We start from the raw sequence: 27,834 nt of genomic DNA on the forward strand, positions 1-27,834 counted from the left end.
ATGATTTCGTTATATATTTATTTATATACAAAAAAGTGTTAATATTTTTTTCTAATATACAATATGCCATTTATTTACACAAATCGAGTTTTGGTCCTTTTGTAAGGAACCAAACGTCTAAGTTGTGTGCATTTATGCATTACAAATGTGTATTTATATATAAAATGTATATATGATAAAAGAATATCAAGTATCATCAATTACAATATGTTATTTACTGTTTTATATTCCATAGTAACATATTCCTTTCCATAAAGTTTCGACATTTTTAATATAGCGCCATTTTTTCGTTCATCTGTTACTAATTCTAGAAGTCCTTCTGCTACTTCTTGTGTCCTGTAACAAGAAATGCAATAAACATTCACAAACTTTATTCAAACAAAGTGTTAAGGCCAATCGTTGGGTGTGTAGTTAACATTTAAAATGTATATTTTACCATGCCAAAAAATCCTCGCTAAAAATTCCGGTCGACCTCCTACGGCAGTCATTAGTAGCTAAAGATTTGATTTCATTCAAGAAATTAATTCATGACCTTCATGTACGTGTCGCTTAGAACACGGCCATATACCAAATGGTGAATATTAATCATCCATGTGATTTGCTCTATGGGGTGTTTGCAGAATTTCAACGGCGGCAATTTCTTGGCATGTTACCAATACAAATACAAAAGAATTGACATACGAGTTGATGGTACCCTGTGGTTTAAATGGTCCAATATTGAGTTGTGGTACAGACTAGTCATATAAAAGTATGATACCAGTGATATGTTAATGTCTTTGCGCCCGCGAGTGCAATTTATGTTCTAATTTTCCCCATGTATAGGCTATACGTTGAAAAAAAGTTTGGTATTATTTCAAAAAGAAAGGTATCAAACTTAAAACAGAACAGATATTTCAATTGTTTTTGACAAGATCATTCAGACAACAAACATAATAGAGAAATCAACATTTGAACCTTACTATATGTGACTTTATTTTCAATAGACCACTTTCGAGTGCATCCGTCACCGGCAAAAACTCGTCAATTATGCGCGCCTTTATGACGTCATTTACCAGATTGAGGGGATCGCCTGTATCCCTGCACTATTTACGTTCATCAAACGTCTTAGTGATCGTCATTGTGCAGGATAAACTAGAAATAATGGTTGTTCTGTAGGTACTTAATGACAATTCCCTAATGACAGCAGTGTTGATTGTCAATTTTGAGAATTTAATTTGCTGAATAATTCGTACAATATAGAATTATGGTTTTTCAACCACTCGCTCAACATTGAAACGGAAGTGACGACGCCCCTAAACGCACAAATGACGTTCACTAAAACCAGAGTTTTTGACGGAAATGCAACGAACTCGAAAGTTGTCTATTGGGTCAGAACAATTATATCTTAACAAAATAGATTGTATCACATTTTGCGGGGTGAATTTAGATTATTAGATATTATTCCTCTTCCTTTTAATCTCAATGACTGGACTATCAAACGTACATCTACAATAAAAACACTCACGAAAAAAAAATTCACACATACATACACTGTTAGAAAGACTTTGATCTAACTGTTGAGTATATATAAAGGCGGCAAATACAAAGGGGTTACTTAAAACTCGTACTTCGAAGAGAAACTTAAATTAGCGTGGCAAAAAACGAAAGACGGCGAAAAGACCATCACCAAACAACACGAACCGTATCCAAACCCTGTGAACAATCTCCGGAATAATAAACAGATCCTATAATATGTAATAGTAGTCTAGTACTATATATTATATACCTTTTTAATATCAGATATAATGTCAAGCAAGTAACAGTTAAACAAGTATGTTTAATATGTGATGGTGCGCACGTCTACATCGTTTATTCAAAGAATCTCAGTCAAGTAAACTAATTACTTTTTATCTAACAAAACTTGTTTTCTTGAAGAATTGAAGGTTGTCGTAATTTATTACAGTACAAGTAGCATCATTCTGTATAGTAAAGAATGAACAAATGTATTTTATGTTATCGTTTAGTTAAATCTACACCAAATCTCTATTATTAATATATATGAATAATAGAGAAGAAGCAATTACAACCTAGATATAAAACCTATTACATAAAATTGAAATGACGAACTAAAATGATATTGTATATTGTCAGGTGATATGGATCTCTTAATCGTTTATATAAATTGTAGCTTTGAACTTGAATAATAAGTCGAAAGTCAATGTGTAATTCATATTATATGTCTATTTGCGATCGTCAATCTAATTCCTTTTCCCATTCATGGGATTGAAAACGTGATCCAACATCCTAAAAAAAAAGAATAATTTGAAACCCATGGCTAAACAAAGCCCAAAGAAAGACTATATGGCCTAAACGGGCCAAAAATTGGGATTCTAAGATACACGCTGTACAGTTTATAATCAATACATCAATCCAAATAATTACTATAATTGCTTTGTAATCAAAAAAAATCTTCATAGATAACAAACGATACGTCAGACGCGCGCTTAAATTACAAGCATTCACTCATCAGTGACGATCGAATAAAAAAGGTTAAAAGGCTGAAAAAAAGAACAAAGATGAAGCTTCTATATACTCTATAAGTGAGGTACAAAATCCTTAGTATTCTCAGTTACTTATTTCGCAACATCAATGAATATTGCTAAACTAAGTAGAGAACACCGAATTCTTTCATTTTATTTAACTTATGTCATAATGCTAAACTTACGTCATAATACCAATTTTATTAACAAATTCTGTGACTCTGTTGCCATTGACACTGTTGTCTTTGTAAAGGTCTCTGACTAAAGCCGTGTCAGCAAATGCTGGACAGATGGTATTTATCCGCACACCACCATTGATTACATCTTCATTACACTGTTATAGTGAAGAAATATATGCCTAAATTAATATATCAAATCATTATCTGTCAGGTTTGATTTGTAGTAGCCATTATGGCAAAGTTTTTTAAAATACTTATTCTGCATAAATAGATTATTAACGTATAAGGAAAATGATATCAAAAGTAGTGTATTCAAGTTTAGAAGCTTTTAATATTACAGAGTTTCGAATAAGGCTTCACTGTATCTTTGAAATGAGGAAGAACATCAAAAAACCTGTTCCTTTGCTTTTTTGTTTTGTTTTTAGCTGTGCATATGCAGTAACTTATAGTTTGTCATAGATGGATACAATATACCCTTTCTTTTCTATGATTGCAAATAAACTTGAAATAAAAACATTTAGAAATGTATGTAAAAGTTTATTGTGGCCTTTATTTGCAACATACATATTTGTTTGTTTTATAGTGTTTAAGATTTTACATTATATTGACTACTATTTTTGACATTTTTACCTTGTATGCCTGTGTATTTGTTCACACGCTGTTGACTATATAATGGAATTGTATACGACTGTCATACAGGTGCGAGGTTGAGCTATCCATAAAAACAGGTTTATTCCGCCGTTTTCTACATAATTAATATGACAGTAGTTTTCCATTCATTTGATATCTTTGAGCTTTTGATTTTGCCATTTGATTAGAGACGTTCTGTTTAGAATTTTCTATGGAGTTCGTTTTTTGTTGTTGTTGTTATTTTACTTTTTACACTTAGTCCCATACTAACTATGGTAATGCAGCAACGTACTTACAGCTAAACTCTGACTAAACGCTACTACTCCAGATTTACTGGCACAGTAAACAGGACTTAAGGGATTGGCTCTTAAACCTGTAAGAAATGGTATACAATTAAGGATCTCATAAGAGTTGTTTGTTCTGTGGTTTTCTTTATTTAATCTCAGGTATAAATCAATAATATTTTTTAATAAAAGATTTTATACATGTTAGCATATTCTTTTGTTCACAAGTGAGCTAATTTTGACCATTTGAACTATAATAAGTTGTTTCCCGTTAAATTTTAACTAGTCATTGTTTTCTAAAATAAACGGAAATGAACTATATTGTGTTTGAAATATTCCCAAACCTTTCCTTCCTGTTCTAAATCTTGTATCTAAGTTTAAATATATAACTTTGTACCATTTGCCTTAAAATCGAACTTAACTATAATCTGCAAAAAAAAGAAACGCAAAATAGAAGTTTTAAAATTGAATAAACCTATTTTAGACAAAAAAATAGACAATTACGAATTAAGATATTCACTCAAAACTTTTTTGATTGAAAAGAGAATAGGCAATTCCTTCGAGATTGGCGAATAAAATTCAGGTCATCACAATAAGGAATACTTTCGGTCACATTAAAATTAGAACCATGTATGACCACCTCACGCATCCAACCATGCTCTGTATCTCCTTTGCATAGACTCTATCAATGTTCTTCCGATGTTGCAAGAAATTGCTCAATAAAGGCAACAGTAGTATACCGCTGTTCGAAACTCATAAATCGATAGAAAAAACAAAATCTGGGTTACAAACTAAAACTTGGAGAAACGCATTAAATATAAGAGGAGAACAACGACACAACATTTAAATGTAACACATTCATGTTGTAACATTCATCGAAAATGATCAACAGTATGTGGCTGTTATGTAGGCAAATGTTCATCCAGTTAGTCTTGAAGGTGTTCAATCGGATTCAAGTCCGGTGGTTTAAAGGGCTTAATAAGAACATTGATGTTGTTCTGCACAAGGTGGTTTATTGATAAGCTCACTTTATGAAGCCAAGCATTGTCCTGATGGAATAAATCCTTCTGTCGGTCTATAACACGAATACGGTGAGGTTGGATAATTTCGGCTTTGAACCACTGAATCCTTACATTACCTGTAAGATATATCAGTTCTGTTTAACGGTCTTGACAAATAGACGCGCGCACACATCATGACATTACCTCCTTCTTGGACACACGGGCTAGTGGTCTATACGTTCATTCCTGCACTGGTAAACACGAATTCTTCCATCTCATTTCTGCTGCAGAAAATGGGTTGCATCGCTGAACCATATCCTTCGCAAGTTGCGAAATGTCCAAACTCTCAATCAATAGGATCCTCAGACTCTTTCTCGTTTAAACGGAGTCCAAACTGCACCAAACTATGTTCTCCTGGGTCTAATGCCATGTTGTCGAATTCCGGTGCGGACTGTTCGTGAACTGATCCTGCAATGGCTGAAGCGGTAATTGTTCTTTATGAATATTAAATGCCCAGATATACCGATCTAGTCCAGGAGTCATTATATATTATTCAAATTCGTTCGCTCCTCGGGTGGTAGAGCCAGTTAGCTGTTATACGTTATAGTTAAACAGTTGAGTTTACTACAAAGTTCTCATGAAAAACGTTAGCAAAAGTGCGAGACAATAAATGTGATGTGTACTTTTATCTAGTCGCCAAGCTCATGTGACACAGAAAGTACAGACTTTTAAAGTTTAAAACTTACCTGTAAAATTTCAAGGGTGTGATTCAGTTTTTACCTGGTAAAATGTATATTATACGTATGGTACAGAAGAAGTCTTTTAAGTTTTGGTTGTTTATATGTATACTCAGTTGCAAAATAAATAAGAAAATTCCAACAGGAATGTCTGAACTTACCTGCTGCCGACGATACGTTAACGATCACACCAACATTCCTGCCTTTGTCTGAACTTACCTGCTGTAGACGATACGTCAACAATCACGCCAACATTCCCGCCTATCTCTAAACTTACCTGCCGCATATGATAAGTTAACGATCACGCAAACATTCTCGCCTTTTTCTGAACCTACCTGCTGCAGACGATACGTTAACGATCACTCCAACATTCCCACCTTTGTCTGAACCTACCTGCTGCAGACGATACGTTAACGATCACTCCAACATTCCCACCTTTGTCTGAATCTACCTGCTGCAGACGATACGTTAACAATCACGCCCCCATTCCTGCCTTTGTCTGAACTTACCTGCTGCAGCCGATACGTTAACGATCACGTCTCCATTCCCGCCTTTGTCTAAACGTATATGCTGCAGCCAATATGTCAACAATCACACAACCTTCCCGCCATTGTCTGATTTTTACCTGCTGTAGACCATCCGATACGTTAACAATCACGCTATCATTCCCGCCTTTGTCTAAACTTACCTGCTGCAGACGATACGTTAACGATTACACCACAATTCCTGCCTCTGTCTAAACTTACCTGCTGCACCCGATACGTTAACGATCACGCCACCTTTCCCGCCATTGTCTGAACTTACCTGCTGTAGAGTGAGACGCATCCGATACGTTAACGATCACTCCAACATTCCCGCCTTTGTCTGAACCTACTTGTTGCAGACGATGCGTTAACGATCACGCCCCCATTCCCGCCTTTGTCTAAACTTATATGCTGCAGCCGATACGTTAAAGATCACACCACCTTCCCGCCATTGTCTGGACTTACCTGCTGCTCCCGATACGTTAACGATCACGCCACTATTCCCGCCTTTATCTGAACCTACCTGCTGCAGACGATACGTTAATGATCACTCCACCATTCCCGCCTTTGTCTGTTTTCTGTAGACACACCCGATACGTTAATGATCACGCTACCATTCCCGCCTTTGTCTAAACTTACCTGTGCCGACGATACGTTAACAATCACGCCACCTTCCCGCCTTTGTCTAAACTTACCTGCTGCACCCGATACGTTAACGATTATACCACAATTCCTGCCTCTGTCTGAACTTACCTGCTGCACCCGATACGTTAACGATCATGCCACTATTCCCGCCTTTATCTGAACCTACCTGCTGCAGACGATACGTTAATGATCACTCCACCATTCCCGCCTTTGTCTGTTTTCAAATATTCCAGACCAAGAAATGTCCCGCTAATCATTCCTTTCTACAATAAAAGAATATACTAGTATATCCAAATAAAAGAGACTTCATACTGCAACAGCTGTACTTGTGTAGTCAATTTATAAATTTCCTGAATATAAAACTTTAAATATTTGTAAAACCTAAGGATTTTCTTATCCCAGGAATAGATTACCTTAGCCGTATTTGGCACAACTTTTTGGAATTTTGGATTCTCAATGCTCTTCAACTTCGTACTTGTTTGGCTTTATAAATATTTTGATATGAGCGTCACTGATGAGTCTTATGTAGACGAAACGCGCGTCTGGCGTACTAAATTATAATCCTGGTACCTTTGATAACTATTTACACCACTGGTTCGATGCCACTGCTGGTGGACGTTTCGTCCCCGAGGGTATCACCAGCCCAGTAGTCAGCACTTCGGTTTTGACATGAATATCAATTATGTGGTCATTTTTATAAATTTCCTGAATATAAAACTTTAAATATTTGTAAAACCTAAGGATTTTCTTATCCCAGGAATAGATTACCTTAGCCGTATTTGGCACAACTTTTTGGAATTTTGGATCCTCAATGTTCTTCAACTTCGTACTTGTTTGGCTTTATAAATATTTTGATATGAGCGTCACTGATGAGTCTTATGTAGACGAAACGCGCGTCTGGCGTACTAAATTATAATCCTGGTACCTTTGATAACTATATACTAACCTTATTTATATTTGAATAAAGACAACAGTTGTATACCAGTATTCAAAAGTCGTAAATCGATTGAGAGAAAACAAATATGATATTTTGAATTGAACCTTGTTTTATGGATAGCCAAGCCGCCTGCTTATATTTAAGGAGGCTCGAGGGTATAAAAATTTCAGAAAAAAAATAAATATTTGTTTTTCATTTCAAATTTTATTTGTTACCTTTTGTAGTTGTTACTTATCATATGGTACAAAAATCATTCAAAACAAACAATTCGTGTTGGCCCCAGATGACTTTTAAAATGTATACATCATTGAAAAAGTTCCAAATTATCTCCCTTTGGTGGAAAAATGCCATTTTTTGGCTTTAAAATTGAAATATCTTTTTTAACTCATCGGTGACCTATATTTTTTAATATAATTTCCATATAAGCTGTACTTAAACTAAATTATTGTAAAATTTGAGCGATTTCTGTAATAAATTTCTTTCTTTTTTTTCGATATTACCTTTATTTCTCCTATTACTTCAACAGAAAAAAACCACCTTTACAAAAATGTATGCTTCTTTCGAAGGCAGATTGTGAGCGCAAATGAACGGTGACCCCACTTTTTTATTTTATTTTTCTGTTAACTATAAGATAAAGTTCATTTATAGAAAAATATAGAGAAATCCTATATAAATGATTTAGACCCGCGAACCCCCTTAAGAGACAAGATCACTCGAACTACAGATCCTTATTGTTTATGAGAAAACATGCGCTTTGTGAAGTTGATAATATGATTATTAGGGTATATGATACCTTCGTCAAGGAGACAGCACCCCGACAACATAGAAAACAAACGACACCTACAGTTTGTTTGATTTTCAAGTCGTTCGTAGGTTATCAAACATTTTTTTTATTTCTGGTTAAAGTTTATTGTATAAATATTTTTAGAATATAACAAGGCAATCCTCGTGTATAACAGATGTGTATTAGCGACATACTTCTTTGCTTTGTTCCAATTTTGTTTATCTCTTTACGATCGTTTATTACAGATGAGAAAGGATATGCTCCATTTGTTTCTGTTACCATTCCTTATCCCTATTTTCGTTTATAACAGCTGGGTAGGGATATGTTCACTTGTCTGTTAAAATTACCCCTGTCCTCTGTATAACAGATTAGTAGAGAACTGCTTCATTTGTCTTTGTTTCAATTCATTACCCCCTATGCAGGATAATAACAGAAAAGTAGGGATATGGTCCGTGTGTTTTTGTTATAATTATTTACTCTATCACTATACCCGTTTAAAACATCACCAAATGCAACTGTTCAATGAATTACTTGTAATACGCAAAAAGTCAGGTACTATTATTGGAACAGGATAACCTTCCCTTCCAGAACAGCATATGGGTGTACACACAGTTATGGTATTGCTTATATTTGGTTTTCATTGTAATTTTAAGTACCGTAAGATAGTTCTTTGTATTTTCGGCTTTGGTTTTTGTCTAAATCAGGTGTTTACACGACCCTAGAGTTTCAATCATTTTTACAGGCTAATAATTCATAATTTTCATTATGCTATATAAAATAATATCTTACCAAATTGACATCAACTGTTCTTTCCCAAGAAGTTGTTTCCCCGCCAATACCAGCATTATTTATCACAACATCCAAACGACCAAATTTTTCTTTTGTACTTTTGAAGAAGGCTGAAGATGAGAAACAAATTTTAATACAAGTCAATTTTAAATCTAAGATTTATACACATTTCATTTTTATAGTTTTCTTCTTGAAGTTCATTACTGAAAATGAAAAAAGAAGCTGTGTTTGGTATTTTGTCTATACATTGAGTTTATAGTTCTAATATAAGTCTTAATGGAAGAGTTTCATAAGTGAGATATCGTGTATACATTTATAGCAGAAAATGCTTTTTGGCGACATTTGAGAGGCGTCGTGTTATTTTACTATTTCCCTTCAATTTATGATGTATTTACTGACTATATATATACCATGATCTTTATTTGCAAACTAGCACTGCAAATCTATGTTCTAAAAGTTCTTGTTTTCAAAAGGCCAATTGTTCGAATAGCACGTTTTTCCACGTCTTGATATTTCATTTGATTTTCTAACTCATTTAATTGGTTAAATTCATGTTTGTTTGTTAAACGGGGTCAAAAGTAGACGTTACAGATAGTGTTGCCTGATATAATGCAACTAACGCTAGTTTATCATTAAAAGTCTTATTTTCCAGATCATGATGGAATTCTATAGATATTTTAAAATATTATTATCTGATTCAAAGCATCCGTAAATGTCAATCAAGATAGCAGTGATTGGCTGATCTATGTGCCAGATTGAAAGTAAACTTTTAAACAGTTAGGGTCACACGCGCTCTCAGCACGCGCCTATGGCTTGATTACCAGAAAGATTATTTTAATGCCAGATTTTGTCAAGATTACTTCCATGAGATAATATCTGGAAGAAATGTTTCAAATTTAACAAGATAAATGGAAAGAATTCGTTTCGACAAAAAAAATAATGGTTTACGTTGAAGCCATTATTATACAACCAGTCGAGATTGACTGTGGAATATTTCAAGAAGGAGTCGAACATTTTTAACGTCAAGTTTGAGACACTATACATAAACATAAATATATTCCATGAAACAAAATTATATCTTTTTACAATATTTGAAACCCTTGTCGATTTAGAACTAAGCATGTTTAATACAAATCTGTCTATTACTGAAGACTGAATGTTCACCTAATATTAGATCATTACATGTTTTGTTGGTTAGTTCTGTCGTTGGTTAGCTGTCTGAATGTCGTATACTAAAACGAAGTTTATTCTTTCAAGGAAGATAATTTGCTCAGATCACAGACGTAATTTTTGGTATATTATGAATGTCAAAATTATTATAAAAAAAACACATAGTATTAAATTACTTTGCTCATCATTGGTCCTTTGATTGAAATAAAAACATTTCATCTTATTGTATCTCAATATATTGCTCTGAAAAAAATAGTTGAAGCCTGTGACAGAAAGGTGTCAGTTATCTGTCAGTGAATTAACAAAAAAAATAACTGGGAAAAAATAAGTTCGTTGAATTATGCATAGGCAGACAACTAAGATATATCTTTTGACAGTTTAATGAATTCTGTTTATGTCTGAAAGAAGAAAAAGTATACTATTTCTATTTTTTAAAGCCAGATTATTCATAGACATTTAGTTCATATATATTATGTAAAAAAAAATAAGGCGTGTTCTTACATTTCAGAAATTTCGCTCCTTTATAACAAAGTGTTTTATTCAGGATGTAAAACGCACAGGTGCCGTGTTTTTAAAGTAAAATAAAAAGAGTCGTTGTTATTGTAATAAGACACTTCTGATAAGCTATGTTTTACTGAAAAGTCTCATAAAGGGTTTTGATTCTTATTTTTATATTTAAGGATCCGGGACCTAATGAATATAATGATTACATCGCATTCCTTAGAAACAAATAGACTTTTGTTTGATCGTACGTGCATGTATGTGTCCAAATAAAATTAATGTGGCGAATACATTCATACTGATTCTCATCGTTTTATAGTTCGGGTTTCAAGTAAATTCAATGATATCTTTGGGGTGGTATATGACTAAATTCTAGCCTCAACTCAGAGTCCGAAAAAGTGTCTGAATATATATGGTAATAGTCCATCTGCGGACTATTGACTTGTTAACATTCCTTATTTTAGTGATTTAGAAATTTTGATTTCAAATTAAAATTAACAGCATCGCCATGAGCGCATGATACGCCCGTCATATTTTCAAAGAAAAAAGTTCCATTACTTCTCAATGATATATAGAAAATTAATCTAAAACTAACGGGAGGTTTACTTGATAGATATAAATCAGTCACCAAATTTAATGAAAACTGCTCAAAGCACATAAAGGCTATCGTCCGAAAAGTTGAAAAATCCCCATTTTTTTATGAATAAAATCCCATAACTTGGAAAAGTAAAATCCAAAAATTAAAAAAAAATAAAATTGGAGTTTACAACAATAGATATACACAATTCACCGAAGTTTCATTCAAATTGGTTTAAGCGTTTTTGAGTTAAAGTCCGATATGTTGACGACGGACGGACGAACAGACGGACAACGGTATATACTATATACCATAATACGTCACGTAAACGAGCATCTAAAAACGAAATTGCTGGATCCAACAAAGTGTTTAGATGTTTGAAATATCTTGGTATCTTGAAATCTTGAAACCTATCACACTATTCTCTTAATCTGACAGTTGAGAATTTACACAGTAAAATATTTTGGTACATTTAAAATTTCAAAGGCTTTATTCAAGGTGTTTTAATCTGATATTATGAGAAAAGTAATCTTTCTCAGCTAACTTAGACATTTAATCGTGTCAATTAAATTGCATTGCGTGTTGTTTTCATACTGTTCATTTTGATAATTCTGCATTTTACATAATGCAGACAGAATTTTAAATGGTTAGAAGGCACTTTTAGGAGAAGATATTAAATTATTTGTTCTTTCTGTTAGAACAACCTTTTCTTATTATACTGTCAGATTACAAATGAGCTTTTTCCAGTTTTTGTAAATTACACTACATTTATACAGGGTGGTAATTCCATTCCATGCACTGGGAATTCAAAAGCATATTTTTTTTTTAGTAAAATAATAGATAATGAATATAGGTACACATTTCACGAATGTTTAAAGTAGCTCATAAAGACTCCGACTGCAGATAGGATTTTCAGTTTATTGGACAAAATATTGTTGTTTTTCTATTTTTCTTTATGACTCATATATTCGTCGTCTTGTGCAGCTGAGTGAAATTGGTCCAGATACATAATTATGAAATACAAAAGCTCCCTTATGTGCAATTAATGAAATATCATATATGTTCCCCTGCAATAATATATTATATACTTTGAAATAGATACAGAACCGTCTATTCCAAAGGTGGTCGAAATCGGAAACAAGAGAACGAGGAATGAGCGATACCACAACTCTTACATAACAAGACTAGACGACAGTCGAACAATTAATTATTTCTTCTTATTAAAATTGTCAGCAACACCAATACCACGAAAACCGAAAATGACGCCACGTACTCTGGAAGAGAACGCATGAAGACCCTTTCGTATTGTAAAATATATTTCTTTGCAAACAGACTGAATGATACTTTTTTTCGTTAAAACTATAAAGCATTTTCACAAATCTGAATTTATTCATATGTAGAAACTACACTATACAATACAATTTACTGTATAAAACAATGAGATACAATGAGAGAATGTAGGACAAAAAGTCACGGACAAAAAGTCACAGGACAAAAAAGTCACAATTCAGTGTTTATAATATTTTTCTTTAAACAAGAAAAAATAATTTAAAAAATATTTATTTTGTTTTTTTCTTGAACTGTTATATATAAAGCAATTTTTTTATTAAAATTTATTCAATAAATATCAATAACGATCAAATAATTGTTATGAAAACAAAATGTCAACGTGACTTGGTACTTAAATGGCTTCATGGTGCCAAGAAATATCTTCCGTGCATGATTAAAATTTAATTAAGTTTCATTTAACAAAGCTTATGAACAATGTCATACACTTTAAAATGAATAGATGTAATTAAAAAAAAACAATATTTCAAGATCTTTCTCTTATATATTCAAAAAAGTGTCAAAAAATTAATTCACGGTGACTTTTTGTCCTGTGACTTTTTGTCCTATCAAATTTGTGATTTTATGTCCTGTGACTTTTTGTCCTGTGACTTTCTGTCCGTTTACCACAATGAGATTATCGGGCAAATTATGACTGTTATTGTTTAATTTCTTTACGCATTATAAATTGTAATTTATTGATATGACCATCCAGCTGTGTGATAAGTTTCGATCAAATATTGGAAGTGGTTCAAAATATTGGTAGCATTTCGAAAGGGCGAAAATTTTAGTTAGGTGATTCAACATATCTCTATACGGAACTTCATGTCGGGTGGGAAAATATACCCATTAAAAACAACGTGCGTTATTTTTTGTTGGTTACCGTAAACCCAACCGTGTACTTTGGGCATTTCTTTTTTTCAATCGTGAATGGTACATAATGTGTCCTATGGTTTTTGACAGTCATATTAAGTTAATACGAACCTGCCATTTCATCCTGACTGGTGACATTACATTTCTGGAACATCACTTTACTTTCGCCATATTTATTTTGTAGATTTTGTAGAGTTTCTTTCCCTCCTTCATCATTAATATCACAGAATGAAACCTAAACAAACAAAGAAAATATCTGTTATTAGCTCATGTAAATGTGGTATGATTGCCAATGAGACAACTCTCAATTCAAGTCTTAATTTGTAAAAGTAAACCATTATAGGTCAAGGCACAATTTATAAAATTAAACCATTAAGATCTTCTGCGACATTACAAAGCAACGATACTGGATTGCACTAAGAGCCAAAGGCGCCTCGAGTGTTGATATCGACTGAGTGCTGGTAAAACATATGATATGGAAATGAAATACAATGATCATTTTATCGTATACTTTCACTTTTGAAAAATATTATTTTTGAATAAAAATGTTTTTATTAAAAAATATGTCAACCATTTACTCTTAGATTAATACTGCAAAGCAACAACCTATGAAGTGGAGTACACCGTAAAATACTTAAACGCACAACGTACAAATATGTTATATACTTTTAAAGAGTTGTCAGTACGTTAAATAACTTGAAAACAATGTATTGCTTTATTTTATTTGTATTTTCCATAATATAATTATATTCGTGGTTTCCTAATATTTATTTCCATTGAAACTTAACGCTTGTACATTTCCGTAAAATGCCGACTGAGAGCGACTCAATACTATTTCGGATGATATTTCATGCTAACTTTTTTTCACTCAACTCAGTATAAAGAAAAATTCTTTACCAGACATTGTTTTTTTTTCTTGCAGACGAAAATGTTTATATTTTAAATTTATATTTTATAGCAAGTATTCCATACACGAAACGCTTTGTAAACAAAGACGCCAATTGCGCTAATATCCTCCTCCTCACAAGAAAAATAAAACTGACTCGTGCATAGAACGCTTTTTTTCCTACGCAAGAAAATAATATTGACAGCTGTACTGACTTTTGCGATAAACTCCGCTTACTTTAGCGAACAAACTATTGACTATTAACATCAACTGTAAACTGACTGCAAATGGAACGCCTGTGCCGAAAAAAAATCTCTATTTCAACTTTTAATGTCTAAGAATACTTTCACAGAAAGTATATATCATTATATTTCATGATATTTTAGTATCCCAGCTGAAGCTAAATAAGAGTTACATTTTTATTAGACTCTTAATTCTACAAAGTGCAGATTATATAACTATCAAGGTATGTTGTGGTTGTAGTAACAAAGTGTAAATAAGCAATTTTATTTACAACCATGTATCCTGTATATACTTTTTCGTAAATGTATAGCAAGGATTTATTTATCTTAACGTAACCTTTGTGTTTAAACTGTATGTTATGTTCTATCTCATATATATAGTAATTAACAAAATTGTATGTCTTGTAATTTAAGAGTGATAGAGGATGAATTTCATTTCATTCTACAATGTAGCAGATAGTTGAATGTCAAATTAAAAACTTAAAAAGTAAATGTGATAGCAACGATGGAAAAATGTCCCAGTTAAAACATGATCACACTGAACTAGATAAAGAAGTTAAAAATATGAAAAAAAATCAAACTGATGCTAATAATAACCTACAGGGAATTAGCGACTTCATGGACGATTTCAAGGTAAATCACGAAAACAACGTTAAAGATGTAAGATCGGTTAAATCATCAATTAGTAAAGTAGCAAATGACCTTGCAGATAACACGTCGGAGCTAAGAAATGAAATAAAAACAGTCGTCAATAACGCAAAACAAGAAAACGAAATTCTACAGAGCACCGTTATTGACCTTCAATGCAGATCAATGAAGAATAACTTGGTTTTTACTGGTTTGACGGAAACCGAAGGAGAAAACACTGAAGAAGTTATCAGAGATTTCATACAGCAATTCCTACATGTAACACACAGGATAGAATTCGGCAATGTCCACAGATTTGGATATGGTGCCAAACCAGGTAGACGCGGACGCCCTAGACCGATTGTGGCCAGATTTTTATATTACAAAGATCTGGCACGATCGCTTTCAAATACGTACAGGCTTAAAGGAAAACCGTTTGGTGTTAATCAACAGTTTCCTGACATAATTGAACAAGCACGCAAAAGCCTATACCCAGTTATGAAACAGAAACGCGAAGAAGGACACACTGTCAAGTTAGTTAGAGACATTTTGTATGTAGATGGTGAAATGTACAACGACCAAATTTCGGAAATTGAACCCACTGACAGTCTCACATCTCAAATGCGCACACCGGACCACCATCAAGACCGGAAACGACGCCGACGCATATCTTCGACTCCTAACCCATACAATTAGGATTCCAATGGAGATTCTAAAAAAGTTAACAGTTCAATAGACTTAAATATATTGTCGCTCAATTGTTGTGGGATTATGAACAGAATGCAATATCCCGAATTTATAGAACTCATTAAACGTTATGACTTTATCTGCTTGACAGAAACAAAAACTGATGATTTTGATAATGTTGATATACCAGGTTATACTTTTAAATTGAAAAATAGAAAAACTAAATCAAAAGTCAAATCAGGTGGTATTGCATTTGGATATAAAAATGAATTAGAAAATTATGTGCAAACAATAGAATCCGAGAGTAATTTAGTATTTTGGGTTAAAATTTCAGCCAATTATTTAAAAACAGAACAAGATGTTATGATTGGTACAGTGTACATACCACCCGAAAATTCTACTTATAAGGTACCAGATTCAATAAATATAATTGAACAAGAATTTTTAAAATTTTCAGCCAACCATGAGTCTATTTTGCTTACTGGTGATTTTAACAGCAGAACTGCTGCCAATTTAGACTTCTATGAAATAAAAAATACCAATCATGACACATCGGATAATTTTAATATTGATTTTTCAAACAATTTACACAAGTTTCATATGCTACGTATTAGAAATAGTTGCGACAAGACAAAAAACCACTTTGGAAATCTACTTTTAGAAATGTGCAGAAATAACAATCTGTTTATTTTAAACGGAAGGGTTGATGGCGATAAAGAAGGTTTATTTACTTGTCGCCAGTCTAGTGTGGTTGACTATTTTATTTGTACATACAATTTGTTATCATGTGTTGTAAATATGTCTGTACTTGATTTTTCTGCTCTTTTTTCCGATGTTCATTCGCCTCTGAACTGTAAGCTAGTCTTCAACTCGATTGATAACATCGTCGAATGCGATGACATTTTAATAAACGATTTGGCATGTCATGAAAGAAAAGGCTTCAAAAAATGGGATTGTGAAAAAGAAGCTGAATTTTTGAAAAATATCGATAGAAATAAAATCGATCAATTAAATAATAATTTAACTATGCTGAATACCAGTATACTGACTCAAGAAAATATTAATAAAATAGTTGAATCTGTAAATGGTTTAATGCTGGATTCAGCCGAGAAGGTGTTTGGGTCTTTTACTTATAAACGACATGAAAAGAAATGTCGAAAAAAAGTTATTAAACCTTGGTTTGACCAAATATGTTGGGGGAAAAGGCGGTGCTTTCGAATATCAAAAAGAAGATATAAATACAATAAAACATGTTTAAAAAGAGAGGAGATGAAGAATACAGAACGTGAATATAAGAGGCAAATGAACATTTCTATTAACAAGCATAAAAAAGCCATGAGAAAAAAGATGAATGTTTTAAAAAATAGTAATTCTAAAGAATTTTGGAAGATATTGAACTCGTATAAAGAAAAAAAAAGGAATAATATTCCTGTTGATATACTTTTTGAATTTTTCAAAAATTTAAATTCGTCAGATCCTGACGCTGATGAAGAAATTATTATAGATGAGAATAACGAACTTAATTCACTATTAAACAGTCCTATTACGGAAAATGAAATTTTTAAATGCATCAAAAATCTTAAGAATGGCAAAGCTTGTGGCGATGACTTCGTCATTAATGAATATATTAAGAGCACCACTCAGATTTTCATGCCAATCTATGTAAAACTGTTCAATATTGTATTTGATACTGGAAAAGTGCCTGAACTTTGGCTTGTTGGTAATGTTATACCTTTTTATAAAAACAAAGGTGACCAGTCAGATCCACAAAACTACAGACCAATAACTATATTAAGCTGTATGGGTAAACTTTTTACGTCAATTTTGAATTTAAGACTGAGTAACTTTTTGGAAGAATATTTGTTGTTAAATGAAAACCAGTTTGGTTTCAGAAAGGGCTATTCCACTATAGACAGTATATTTACTCTGCATATTTTATTTGAATTACTGAGACAAAAAAAGAAAAAACTTTTTTGTGCTTTTATTGATTTTGCTAAAGCTTTCGATACAGTTTGGAGATCTGGTCTTTGGTCAAAACTCATTTTACATACAGTGAATGGGAAGATGTATAACACTATATTTAATATGTATAAAAATGTGAAATCACGAATTTTTAGTGATGGGGAATATTCAGACTACTTTCCATGTAATGTAGGTGTAAGACAGGGAGAAAATTTATCTCCCATACTTTTTTCTATTTATTTAAATGATTTAGAAAACTTTTTTCAGAACAAAAATGTAAATGGTTTGAAATCTTTATCAGATCAAATAGAGAACGAACTAAGTATGTATTTAAAACTGTTTGTTGTATTGTACGCAGACGACACTGTACTTATGTCAGAAACACAAGCAGATCTACAAAAACAATTAGACGCTTTAAAAGAATATTGTGATACATGGAAATTAAAAGTCAACGTCCCTAAAAGCAAAATAGTAATTTTTTCTAAAGGTAGACCACTACAAAATGTTAGTTTTAAATATGCTGATATTGAGTTAGATATTGTTGAAGAATTTACATATCTTGGTGTATTGTTTTCTAGAACAGGAAGTTTCACAAAAGCAAAAAAGGCACAGGCTGATAAAGCAACAAGGGCTATGTATGATATTCTTAAAAAGGGGAGATTACATAATTTGAATATTAAATGTCAACTAGAATTATTTGACAAAGTAGTTAAGCCTATATTATTATACGGGTGTGAAGTCTGGGGAATGGGCAACACCTCTGTTATAGAACGTGTTCATCTAAAATTTTGTAAATTACTGCTTAATCTTAAAAAATCAACGCCTGATTATATGATATATGGGGAACTTGGCCGATTCCCACTGGATATTTGTATTAAATTACGTACTATTAATTATTGGGAAAAGCTTGTAACTGGGGAAAATAAGAAACTTCCTGTTATTCTATACAATCTTGTTACTGGTAGTTATAATGGAAATATAGCTTGGTGTAAGAATGTAAAATCTGTGCTTGATAATTGTGGGCTATCAAATATATGGAACACTAAATATTTTATAAGTAAAAACTGGTTGTATGATACTGTTAAATTAAGATTAACTGACCAGTTCAGACAGACATGGTATGCTACTGTACAGAATTCTCCAAAAGCTCTAAATTATAAATTATTCAAAAAAAGTATAAATTTCGAAACATACTTTGATATTTTAGATGACAAAAATATTGCTTCTTTTTGTAGATTTAGAACGTTGAACACAAAAATTCCTATCGAAATTGGTAGATGGCAAAACATTCAGAGAGAAAATCGTATTTGTACTTTGTGCAATTCCGGTGACATTGGCGACGAGTTCCATTATATTTTAGAATGCTCGGCAATAGACGATAGTAGACAACTGCTACTAAAGCATCATTTTATAAACAGACCTAATATTTTAAAATTTCAATGTCTAATGAATAGTAGCAACCCGTCTGAACTAAACAATCTGTGCAAGTTTATAAGAATTATTATTAAATGCCTAGAATCTCCTGGGTAATCACTTTATGTCTCTATTTTACATTTGTATTTAAAATTTATACTATGTTAATTTTTTTGTATATGTCTCTGTACCATTGTACTTTGGTTTATGAGAATAAAGATATATATATATATATATATATATATATATATATATATATATATATATATATATAGATAAACTGATAAATTTCGCGCAAAATAGAAAAACTATTACTGGTATGGACCATCAACTATTAAGTTATTAGAGCTATTGTCAAGTGAAAGCACAAAACAGCCTTGTAACTTCTGAAAATCATTTGCGCCATTTGCAGTTTTGAAAAGGTATTAATTGCGCCACTCTCTTTTACTTTGATGGTATTAATTGCGCCTATAAATAAAATGAAATTGCGCCACATTTACCTGTAAATATTTTTTACCTAATATATCATATATATAACCTGTACATGTTTAATAAAATATTGAATCTGGAATCTGTTTAACCTATAGCTACATGCATGTACCATAATTAACCTTTCCACTTATGATTTAAGTAGAACACTCATCAAATTTAAGAAAACTCACCAAAAAATAAATAGTTTAGTAATAGAATATTTCTAATGAGACACCATTCAAGCAAATAGAGTCTGATAGAGGAAAACCGGTCATCAAAAGAAATATTTAGTTCAGCATAATTTTATGCCCCACCTACGATAGTAGAGGGGAATTATGTTTTCTGGTCTGTGGATCCGTTCGTCCGTCCGTTCGTTCGTTCGTTCGTTCTGTCCGCTTCAGGTCAAAGTTTTTGGTCAAGGTAGTTTTTGATGAAATTGAAGTCCAATCAACTTGAAACTTAGTACACATGTTCCCCGTGATATGATCTTTCTAATTTTAATTCCAAATTAAAGTTTTGACCACAATTTCACGGTCCACTGAACATAGAAAATGATAGTGCAAAGTTCAGGTTAAAGTTTTGGTTAAAGTTTTTGGTCAAGGTACTTTTTGATGAAGTTGAAGTCACATCAACTTGAAACTAAGTACACATATATATGCATGTTCCCTATGATATGATCTTTCTAATTTTAATTCCAAATTAAAGTTTTGACCCCAATTTCACTGTCCACTGAACATGGAAAATGATAGTTCGAGTAGGGCATCCGTGTACTATGGACACATTCTTGTTTTTGTTATTAGAATGACTTTAACTCCGCCAGTTTGTAAACTGCCGGTCCCAAGCCCGGATAAAAGGGGTAGTCAATCATTTAGTTGTTATATATAAATAAAAATAAATAAAATTGGCGCAATTAGATGATTATTTTATTGGCGCAAATGATACGTATAGTTTTGAAAATTAGGTGGCGCAAAAGAAGTATTGGCGCAATTAAGTTGTGGCGCAAATGAGTTACTTTTTGGCGCAAAAAAGATATCGCCCTAAAAGAATCTATACATTTCTCTTATAATTAAATTATGAAACAGTTTATAAAAAAAATTGGTATGCATGTACTTGTATGTGACCCATTTCTCAGTATTTCATATAATTTTCACACGTATACATCCACCTCCGTTCTTCCTTCCTGATCATATATGAAAGCTTTCTATCTTCCTTATGACAAAAATGTAAACAAAACAAATACAAAACATAACAAATGTCGTTGTGAAAACAAATATGTGAAATTAAAATAAAGTGTATGGTCTTGTCTTGTCTTGTCTTGTCTTGTCTTGGTTTCATTCAATTCAATATGCCATTTCATAAAAGAAGTAATTAAGCATCTAAAATAGTGTTTGGCCTTTTAAGTTGCAATCAGAGTATACAAAAATTATTAGCTTTCGATCATTAGAAAAAGATACCATTTTAATTTTATCCTGAATAAATAGTATTATACATATTATATAGTTTTCTGAACATATTATTTTAAACTAAATTATTTACACATACGTGATATGGATTCAGTTTAAACAGTTTTTGATTCAAATAAATCTAATTGGATAGTATATAACAGGCAAAGCATATGTAAGATTACTCCATAAAACAAGGTACAATATATTATATTCAAACAATGCAACACATACACAAAAAGTATGGCGACGCAGAATTAATTTTTCAAAATACCTCATAGCTGACTGGAATGACGTGATATGAAAGTTTTAAAGTTGGTAGTATATTATTCACATAAGCTTCAAGATTACTCGGGGATCACTTGGCAACAACGACAAATCCTTCATGTTCACTCTAGTTTTAGTAATACAATCACTCGGTATATATATTTTTAACTCATTATCAATTGAAAAATTACAATGAATTTACAAATGTTAACAAAAATATCAACACACTTTTTTAATATTCAATCTGATATATACGGATGCAATATTTTACAGTAACACCTTACCTTTGATTTTCTTTGAAGGAAAGTTTCTACAAATGCCAATCCTATTCCCGAAGCCCCTCCAGATATAACAGCAACTTTACCCTCAAGAGAACGCATGTTTACTCTTCATTTATGTAAATAAAACATCTAAACAGAGCCACCTCCACAAGTTTTTATTATTATTCAAGTGACCATTTCCTTTTTCTATTTCTCTTAAAGTGAATGGATGGGGGGAAATTGACAGTCGCTCAAGTTTATATCACTTTAATCTGCAAGATTATTCATAGGAAATGTCAAATGATTGATGTGATGGTGATATGGTTTACATTTACTCTTTATAATTTTTATATATAGGTTGACACACATGCGTCTTCCAAGAATCATAAATCCAGGCTCTACACATTTGTTATAACACATATTAAGTCTATTTAGAAGTCATATATCATGGCTCCACACATTTGTTATTACACATATGTCTATCTAGAAGTCATATATCATGGCTCCACACATTTGTAATAACACATAAGTCTATCTAGAAATCATAAATCATGGCTCCACACATTTGTTATTACACATATGTCTATCTAGAAGTCATATATCATAGCTCTACACATTTGTTATTACACATAAGTCTATCTAGAAGTCATATATCATGGCTCCATACATTTGTTATTACACATATGTCTATCTAGAAGTCATATATCTTGGCTCTACACATTTGTTATTACAAAAACGTCTACCTAGAATCATGTATCTTGGCTCTACACATACGTCTACCAAAAAGTCATACATTTTGGTTCTACACATTTTTATTACGATTGCGTCTATCTAGATACATAAATCCTGGCTCTACACATTTTTTTAACACATGCGTCTTCCTAGAAGTCATATATTTTGGTTCTACACATTTGTTATTACAAATACATTGTACATGTACGTCTACCTATAGAAGTCATATACTAGTATTCTGGCTTTACGCATTTGTTATAACACAAAGGTTATATATTTTGTCTCTACACGTTAGTTATTACATATATGTCTACCTATACGTCATATATCCTGGCTCTACACATTTTTTATAACACATAAGTCTACATAGAAGTCATAGATCCTGTCTTACTGAGTGTGTCCGTGTTTTTGTTTTGGCAAATGTGAATACCGTACTATCCAGAATTCTTCGTGGAAAGATGAACGTACATTGTGTTTTGTTCAACAAAAACTTCATGACATACATTCGTTAGAGGAACTTTATTAATCACAAAGTATGATAATGATTTAAACTGAATAAGGTGTGAGCAGTGTCATATACAATACCGCCAATATTTTAAAAGCTCGCAGCATGATACATGGAAAAGTCGAACAAAGGGTAAAAGAAAGGAAGGGAATGTATTGTTTCAGTACAAATATGTTTTGCTGGAGACAGTTGTAAAGTTGGACAACTTAATATGTTGATTCAGTTGTGCTGGATACAAGAATGTTATTTCCGATTTTGACGTTTTTGCAGCGACAGTTTTCAACCAATAAAATCAATGATGCAACTTAACTTCCCGTATAAAAGCTAGCATATTTGGAACCTGCTCTCCTAATCATTTGTCGTCATCATTTCCTTGCACAAAAAGTAGAAAGTGGTCATCTTGTTAATAGCTGCAATATGCAGCTTGTTTTTTACACGACGAGTGGAGATTTGTGCATCACCAGCCCAGCAGTCTACACTTATTTGCTGATATGAAATGTCAAAGTAATATGGTTTGTTTGATAAAGATATCTGCTAGACATAATAAAATTAAGGTTGACAAATTAATATGGTAATTTGGGGAGACAGCATAATACTGGATAAAGATATCTGCTGGACACATAATGTATACAAGGCATAAAAATAAGTTGACACAGTAATATGCTAGACATTGGAATATACTGGACACAGTAATATGCTAGACATTGGAATATACTGGACACAGTAATATGCTAGACATTGGAATATACTGGACACAGTAATATGCTAGACATTGGAATATACTGGACAAAGTAATTTGATATACACAGATATCTGCTGGGCATAGAAAATTGCTGAAAAGGGAATTTGGTGGACACAGTCATATGCTGGACACATGACCGCTATACATAGTAATAGACCAGACACGGTGAAATGCTTAACGTACATGACGTAGGATGCTGGAAACATAGATACGCAGGACAATGTTATAAGCTGGACATAGTAATAGGCTGGACAGTTATATGCTTAACAAACTTCCATCTCCCAATCAAGATATTTTCTACTAATAAATACCACATAATGTCGAAATTTTATTAGCAAGGCTTCAACATTTATGTTCAACTCTAAATTATAATCTGTTTAGATTCAATAAAGTTAACACTGTCGATATGGCAGATTGTTTTCATACTTTAAATTTGATGCACGTTTTCTTACTAACATGCTGAGGGATCAGATCGAAACAAGAGTACTCGCAGTTACAAAAAGTTATTTCAAAGCCAATAACGACTAATAAAAAATCAAGTATCAACCAGATGCCCCGCAGCTTTATACGACCGCAGAGTTCGAAACCTGAACATTGGGGCAAGTATGGACACAACATTCAAGCTTGATACAGCTCTGAATTTGGATTGTGATTAAAAAGTTGACTGAACACAGGTTTCTGACACATATTGAATGTGGTCTAAGAACTTAAACTTAAAACTTTAAATTTTAAATTGGACATTACCTATTATGGTCCAATATCCAAAATCTAAATACATGGTTAGATTCAGCATATCAAAGAACCCCACGAATTCAATTTTTGATGAAATCAAATAAAGTTCAATTTTGAACCCTTTAGACCTCAATGTGGACCAATCTGATAACCGGGCCCAAACATCAAAAATCTAAATACATGGATAGATTAAGCATATATATCAAAGAACCCCATATATACATTTTTTGTTGAAATCAAACAAAGTTTAATTTTGGACCGCAATTTGGACAAACTTGAAAACTGGGCCTATAATAAAAATTATAAGTACATGTTTAGATTCAGCATATCAAAGAACCCCAAGGATTCATTTTTGTTGAAATCAAACAAAGTTTAATTTTTGACCACAATTTGGACCAACTTGAAAACTGGGCCCATAATAAAAATTATAAGTACATGTTTAGATTCAGCATATCAAAGAACCCCAAGGATTCATTTTTGTTGAAATCAAACAAAGTTTAATTTTGGACCCCAATTTGGACCAACTTGAAAACTGGGTCAATAATAAAAAATCTAAGTACATGTTTAGATTCAGCATATCAAAGAACCCCGAGAATTCAGTTTTTGTTGAAATTAAACTTAGTTTAATTTTGGACCCTTTGGACCTTAATGTAGACCAATTTGAAAATGGGACCAAAAATTAAGAATCTACATACACAGTTAGATTCAGCATATCAAAGAACCCCAATTATTCAATTTTTGATGAATTCAAACAAAGTTTGATGTTGGCCCCTTTGGGCCCCTTATTCCTAAACTGTTGGGACCAAAACTCCCAAAATCAATCCCAACCTTACTTTTATGGTCATAAACCTTGTGTTCAAATTTCATTGATTTCTATTTACTTATACTAAAGTTATTGTGCGAAAACCAAGAATAATATGCTTATTTGGACCCTTTTTGGTCCCTAATTCCTAAATTGTGGGGACCAAAATTTCCAAAATCAATCCCAACCTTCCTTTTATGGTCATACACCTTGTGTTTAAAGTTCATAGATTTCTATTAACTTATACTAAAGTTATAGTGCGAAAACCAAAAGTCTTCGAACGCTGGCGACGACGACGACGGACGACGACGACGACGCCAACGTGATACCAATATACGACCCGTCGTATAAAAATTCGTAATCACTTTGATGTACAATATTCAAATATAAAGAAACAGAAATGTGGAGTTCTAAATTGTATTATTGTCACGTGGAATCAGGTTTGGTCTTCTTTCTAATCTCTTTGTCATTGATTAAAATGTCGAGTAATTGTAGATCATGGGTTAATTTATCAATATCTTTTACCCGTTTCTGACAGTTAGTAAATAGGTCATATGTTATATTTCAATTGATATATTTTGTCACGTCTTAGTAATCTGATAACAAGATTTAAAACACTAATGTATAGATAAGTTAGTATAAGTAAATTATTTCCCACGAAACCAATAATTATAATGAATTCACTACATTTTTTACCTTTGTAAACTTTAAATTGTCCTGTTTAGGCTGATTATATTCAGTTTTGATTATGTCCTTTCGTTATTAGTCTGACAGTAATTGTATATATTAAAGTTGAAACGATAATGTGTGTACTTTATTAAGCAGTATGAAAAAAATCGAAAAATTAAATGAGCTTACATTCCAAGCTATGGAATTCACCTTCACAGATGTCACAAGTGGATAAGACCTCCATATTACATATGTAGCTGTACATATGATATTGTGTCAGTCAGTAGATGTTTAAACATGCATGGTTAATTTTTTTGCACATTTTAATTAGGGTGTTAGTTTTCTCGTTTGAGGTATTTTACATTCTTGATTTCGGGGCCTTTTATAGCTGACTAGTATGCAGTATGGGCTTTGCTCATTGTTGAAGACCGTACAGAGACCTCTAGCTGTTACTTTCTGTTTCATTTGGAATCTTGTGGAGAGTTGTCTCATTGGCAATTATACCAGTTCTTTTTTATAACAGGAGAAGATATTAGGCAAAGGTATAAAACACGATTACTCAACCATCAATAATGTGTCCCCTTCTTCTTACCCTATTACCGTCAACACATTTTTTTTTTGGGGGGGAGGGGGGTAAATGTGTTATACGGTCAAATTTTATTAACAGTTGCATGTAAATAGTTTGTGCAATACGGTCAGATCTTATTGCTATTGTCAGGATAAACAGTTGCATGTTAATAGCTATTTACAGACTGTCTATTGTAGTGACAATAATGTACGTTAATAGCTTTGATTGAGGGGTCGTGTCATCTTGATGTTGCAGTGCAATAATAATGCTCATTATGTTTAATGGATTTGTTTATCAATATTATTATATGGTTTGCGGTATCAATGATAAGCTTGTTCATTTCATAAAAATCAATTGTGTTATTGTCTGCATCATAACTCTGAAATATAATCTGTCCGCTAATACAGTTTTACGTATGTTGATTGAATTATGTCATGTTAACATGGTTAATGCAGTCAAAACATAAAATATTTAGAGGAACACTTTGATCATTTTCTGCAAAAATCATCTTACAAGATTTAGTGTTTTCAATTTTACGCTCGACAATATACATGATATAAGCCTTTCTTGATTTTACGATTCATTATCAGATAAGTTTTTATTTTAAATATCAAATGTAAATGACGTTTTTGGCTTTACAGTGTGCAAGGAAAAATACTATAAATAAGTTCTTGTACAGATGGTTTCGTTGATTTCTTTTAAAGCGATACATATTACAGGTAACATTCATGCATTTAACATGCATGTTATTGCAATCAAGTAATCATTTACGCAAATGTATACAAATTAATTAACCATAAAATTATATTACCTTCGCATCCTGTTCCAAAAGAATCTCAGAAAATGCTAATCCTAGGCCCTGAGCACCTCCAGTTATAAGAACAACTTTATCCGTAAGCATCTTTCTTCCCTGAGTTGTTGTAAATAAATGCAATTCTTTTATAGATTTATGTAAACATTCAGTATCAGCCAGGATTCATATTTCGACTGTCAGGGTAGATTGGAAAACCCCCGATTTACAACCTGTCGACATGTGGCATTAACAGTTAGACTCGTAAATAAAGATGATTGTCCGAATTATATCACTTGAACATGACGACATGTGGCAGTAACAGTTATACACGTAAACAACGATGATTGTCCGAATTAGATCACTAGAACATATAAACAAGCATAATTCGAATGTAATTATAGAATTATTTATAAATCTTGTTGTTGCAGATTGCTTGTATATTCCCACGGTGAATATTTACTTATATTGATTCTGTGAGAACGAGATTAACGAGAGTCTCATTAGTTATAAACTAACATCAACAATTACTATCTATTTGCTTCATTGCAAATATAAATG

General features: G+C 32.4%; 1 protein-coding gene across 2 annotated transcripts; it reads right to left on the reverse strand.

The window, feature by feature from the left end:
- On the reverse strand, positions 1-27,832 carry LOC139523234 (15-hydroxyprostaglandin dehydrogenase [NAD(+)]-like). 2 transcript variants are annotated; one of them, XM_071317083.1, is made up of 7 exons: positions 27,295-27,832; positions 13,588-13,711; positions 9,030-9,139; positions 6,686-6,782; positions 3,625-3,701; positions 2,705-2,853; positions 1-336 (listed from the first exon to the last, which is right to left on the reverse strand). In XM_071317083.1, exons 1-7 carry the CDS (start codon positions 27,382-27,384, stop codon positions 201-203), a joined length of 783 nt encoding a protein of 260 aa, XP_071173184.1. In that variant the 5' UTR covers positions 27,385-27,832; the 3' UTR covers positions 1-200. The 2 variants fall into 2 exon arrangements, with proteins under 2 accessions (XP_071173184.1, XP_071173183.1); XM_071317082.1 differs by lacking the exon at positions 27,295-27,832 and adding an exon at positions 21,758-21,959.
- Positions 27,833-27,834: the final 2 nt, after the last annotated feature.

Source organism: Mytilus edulis, chromosome 5 (assembly GCF_963676685.1).
Source record: "Mytilus edulis chromosome 5, xbMytEdul2.2, whole genome shotgun sequence".
NCBI lineage: Eukaryota > Metazoa > Mollusca > Bivalvia > Mytilida > Mytilidae > Mytilus > Mytilus edulis.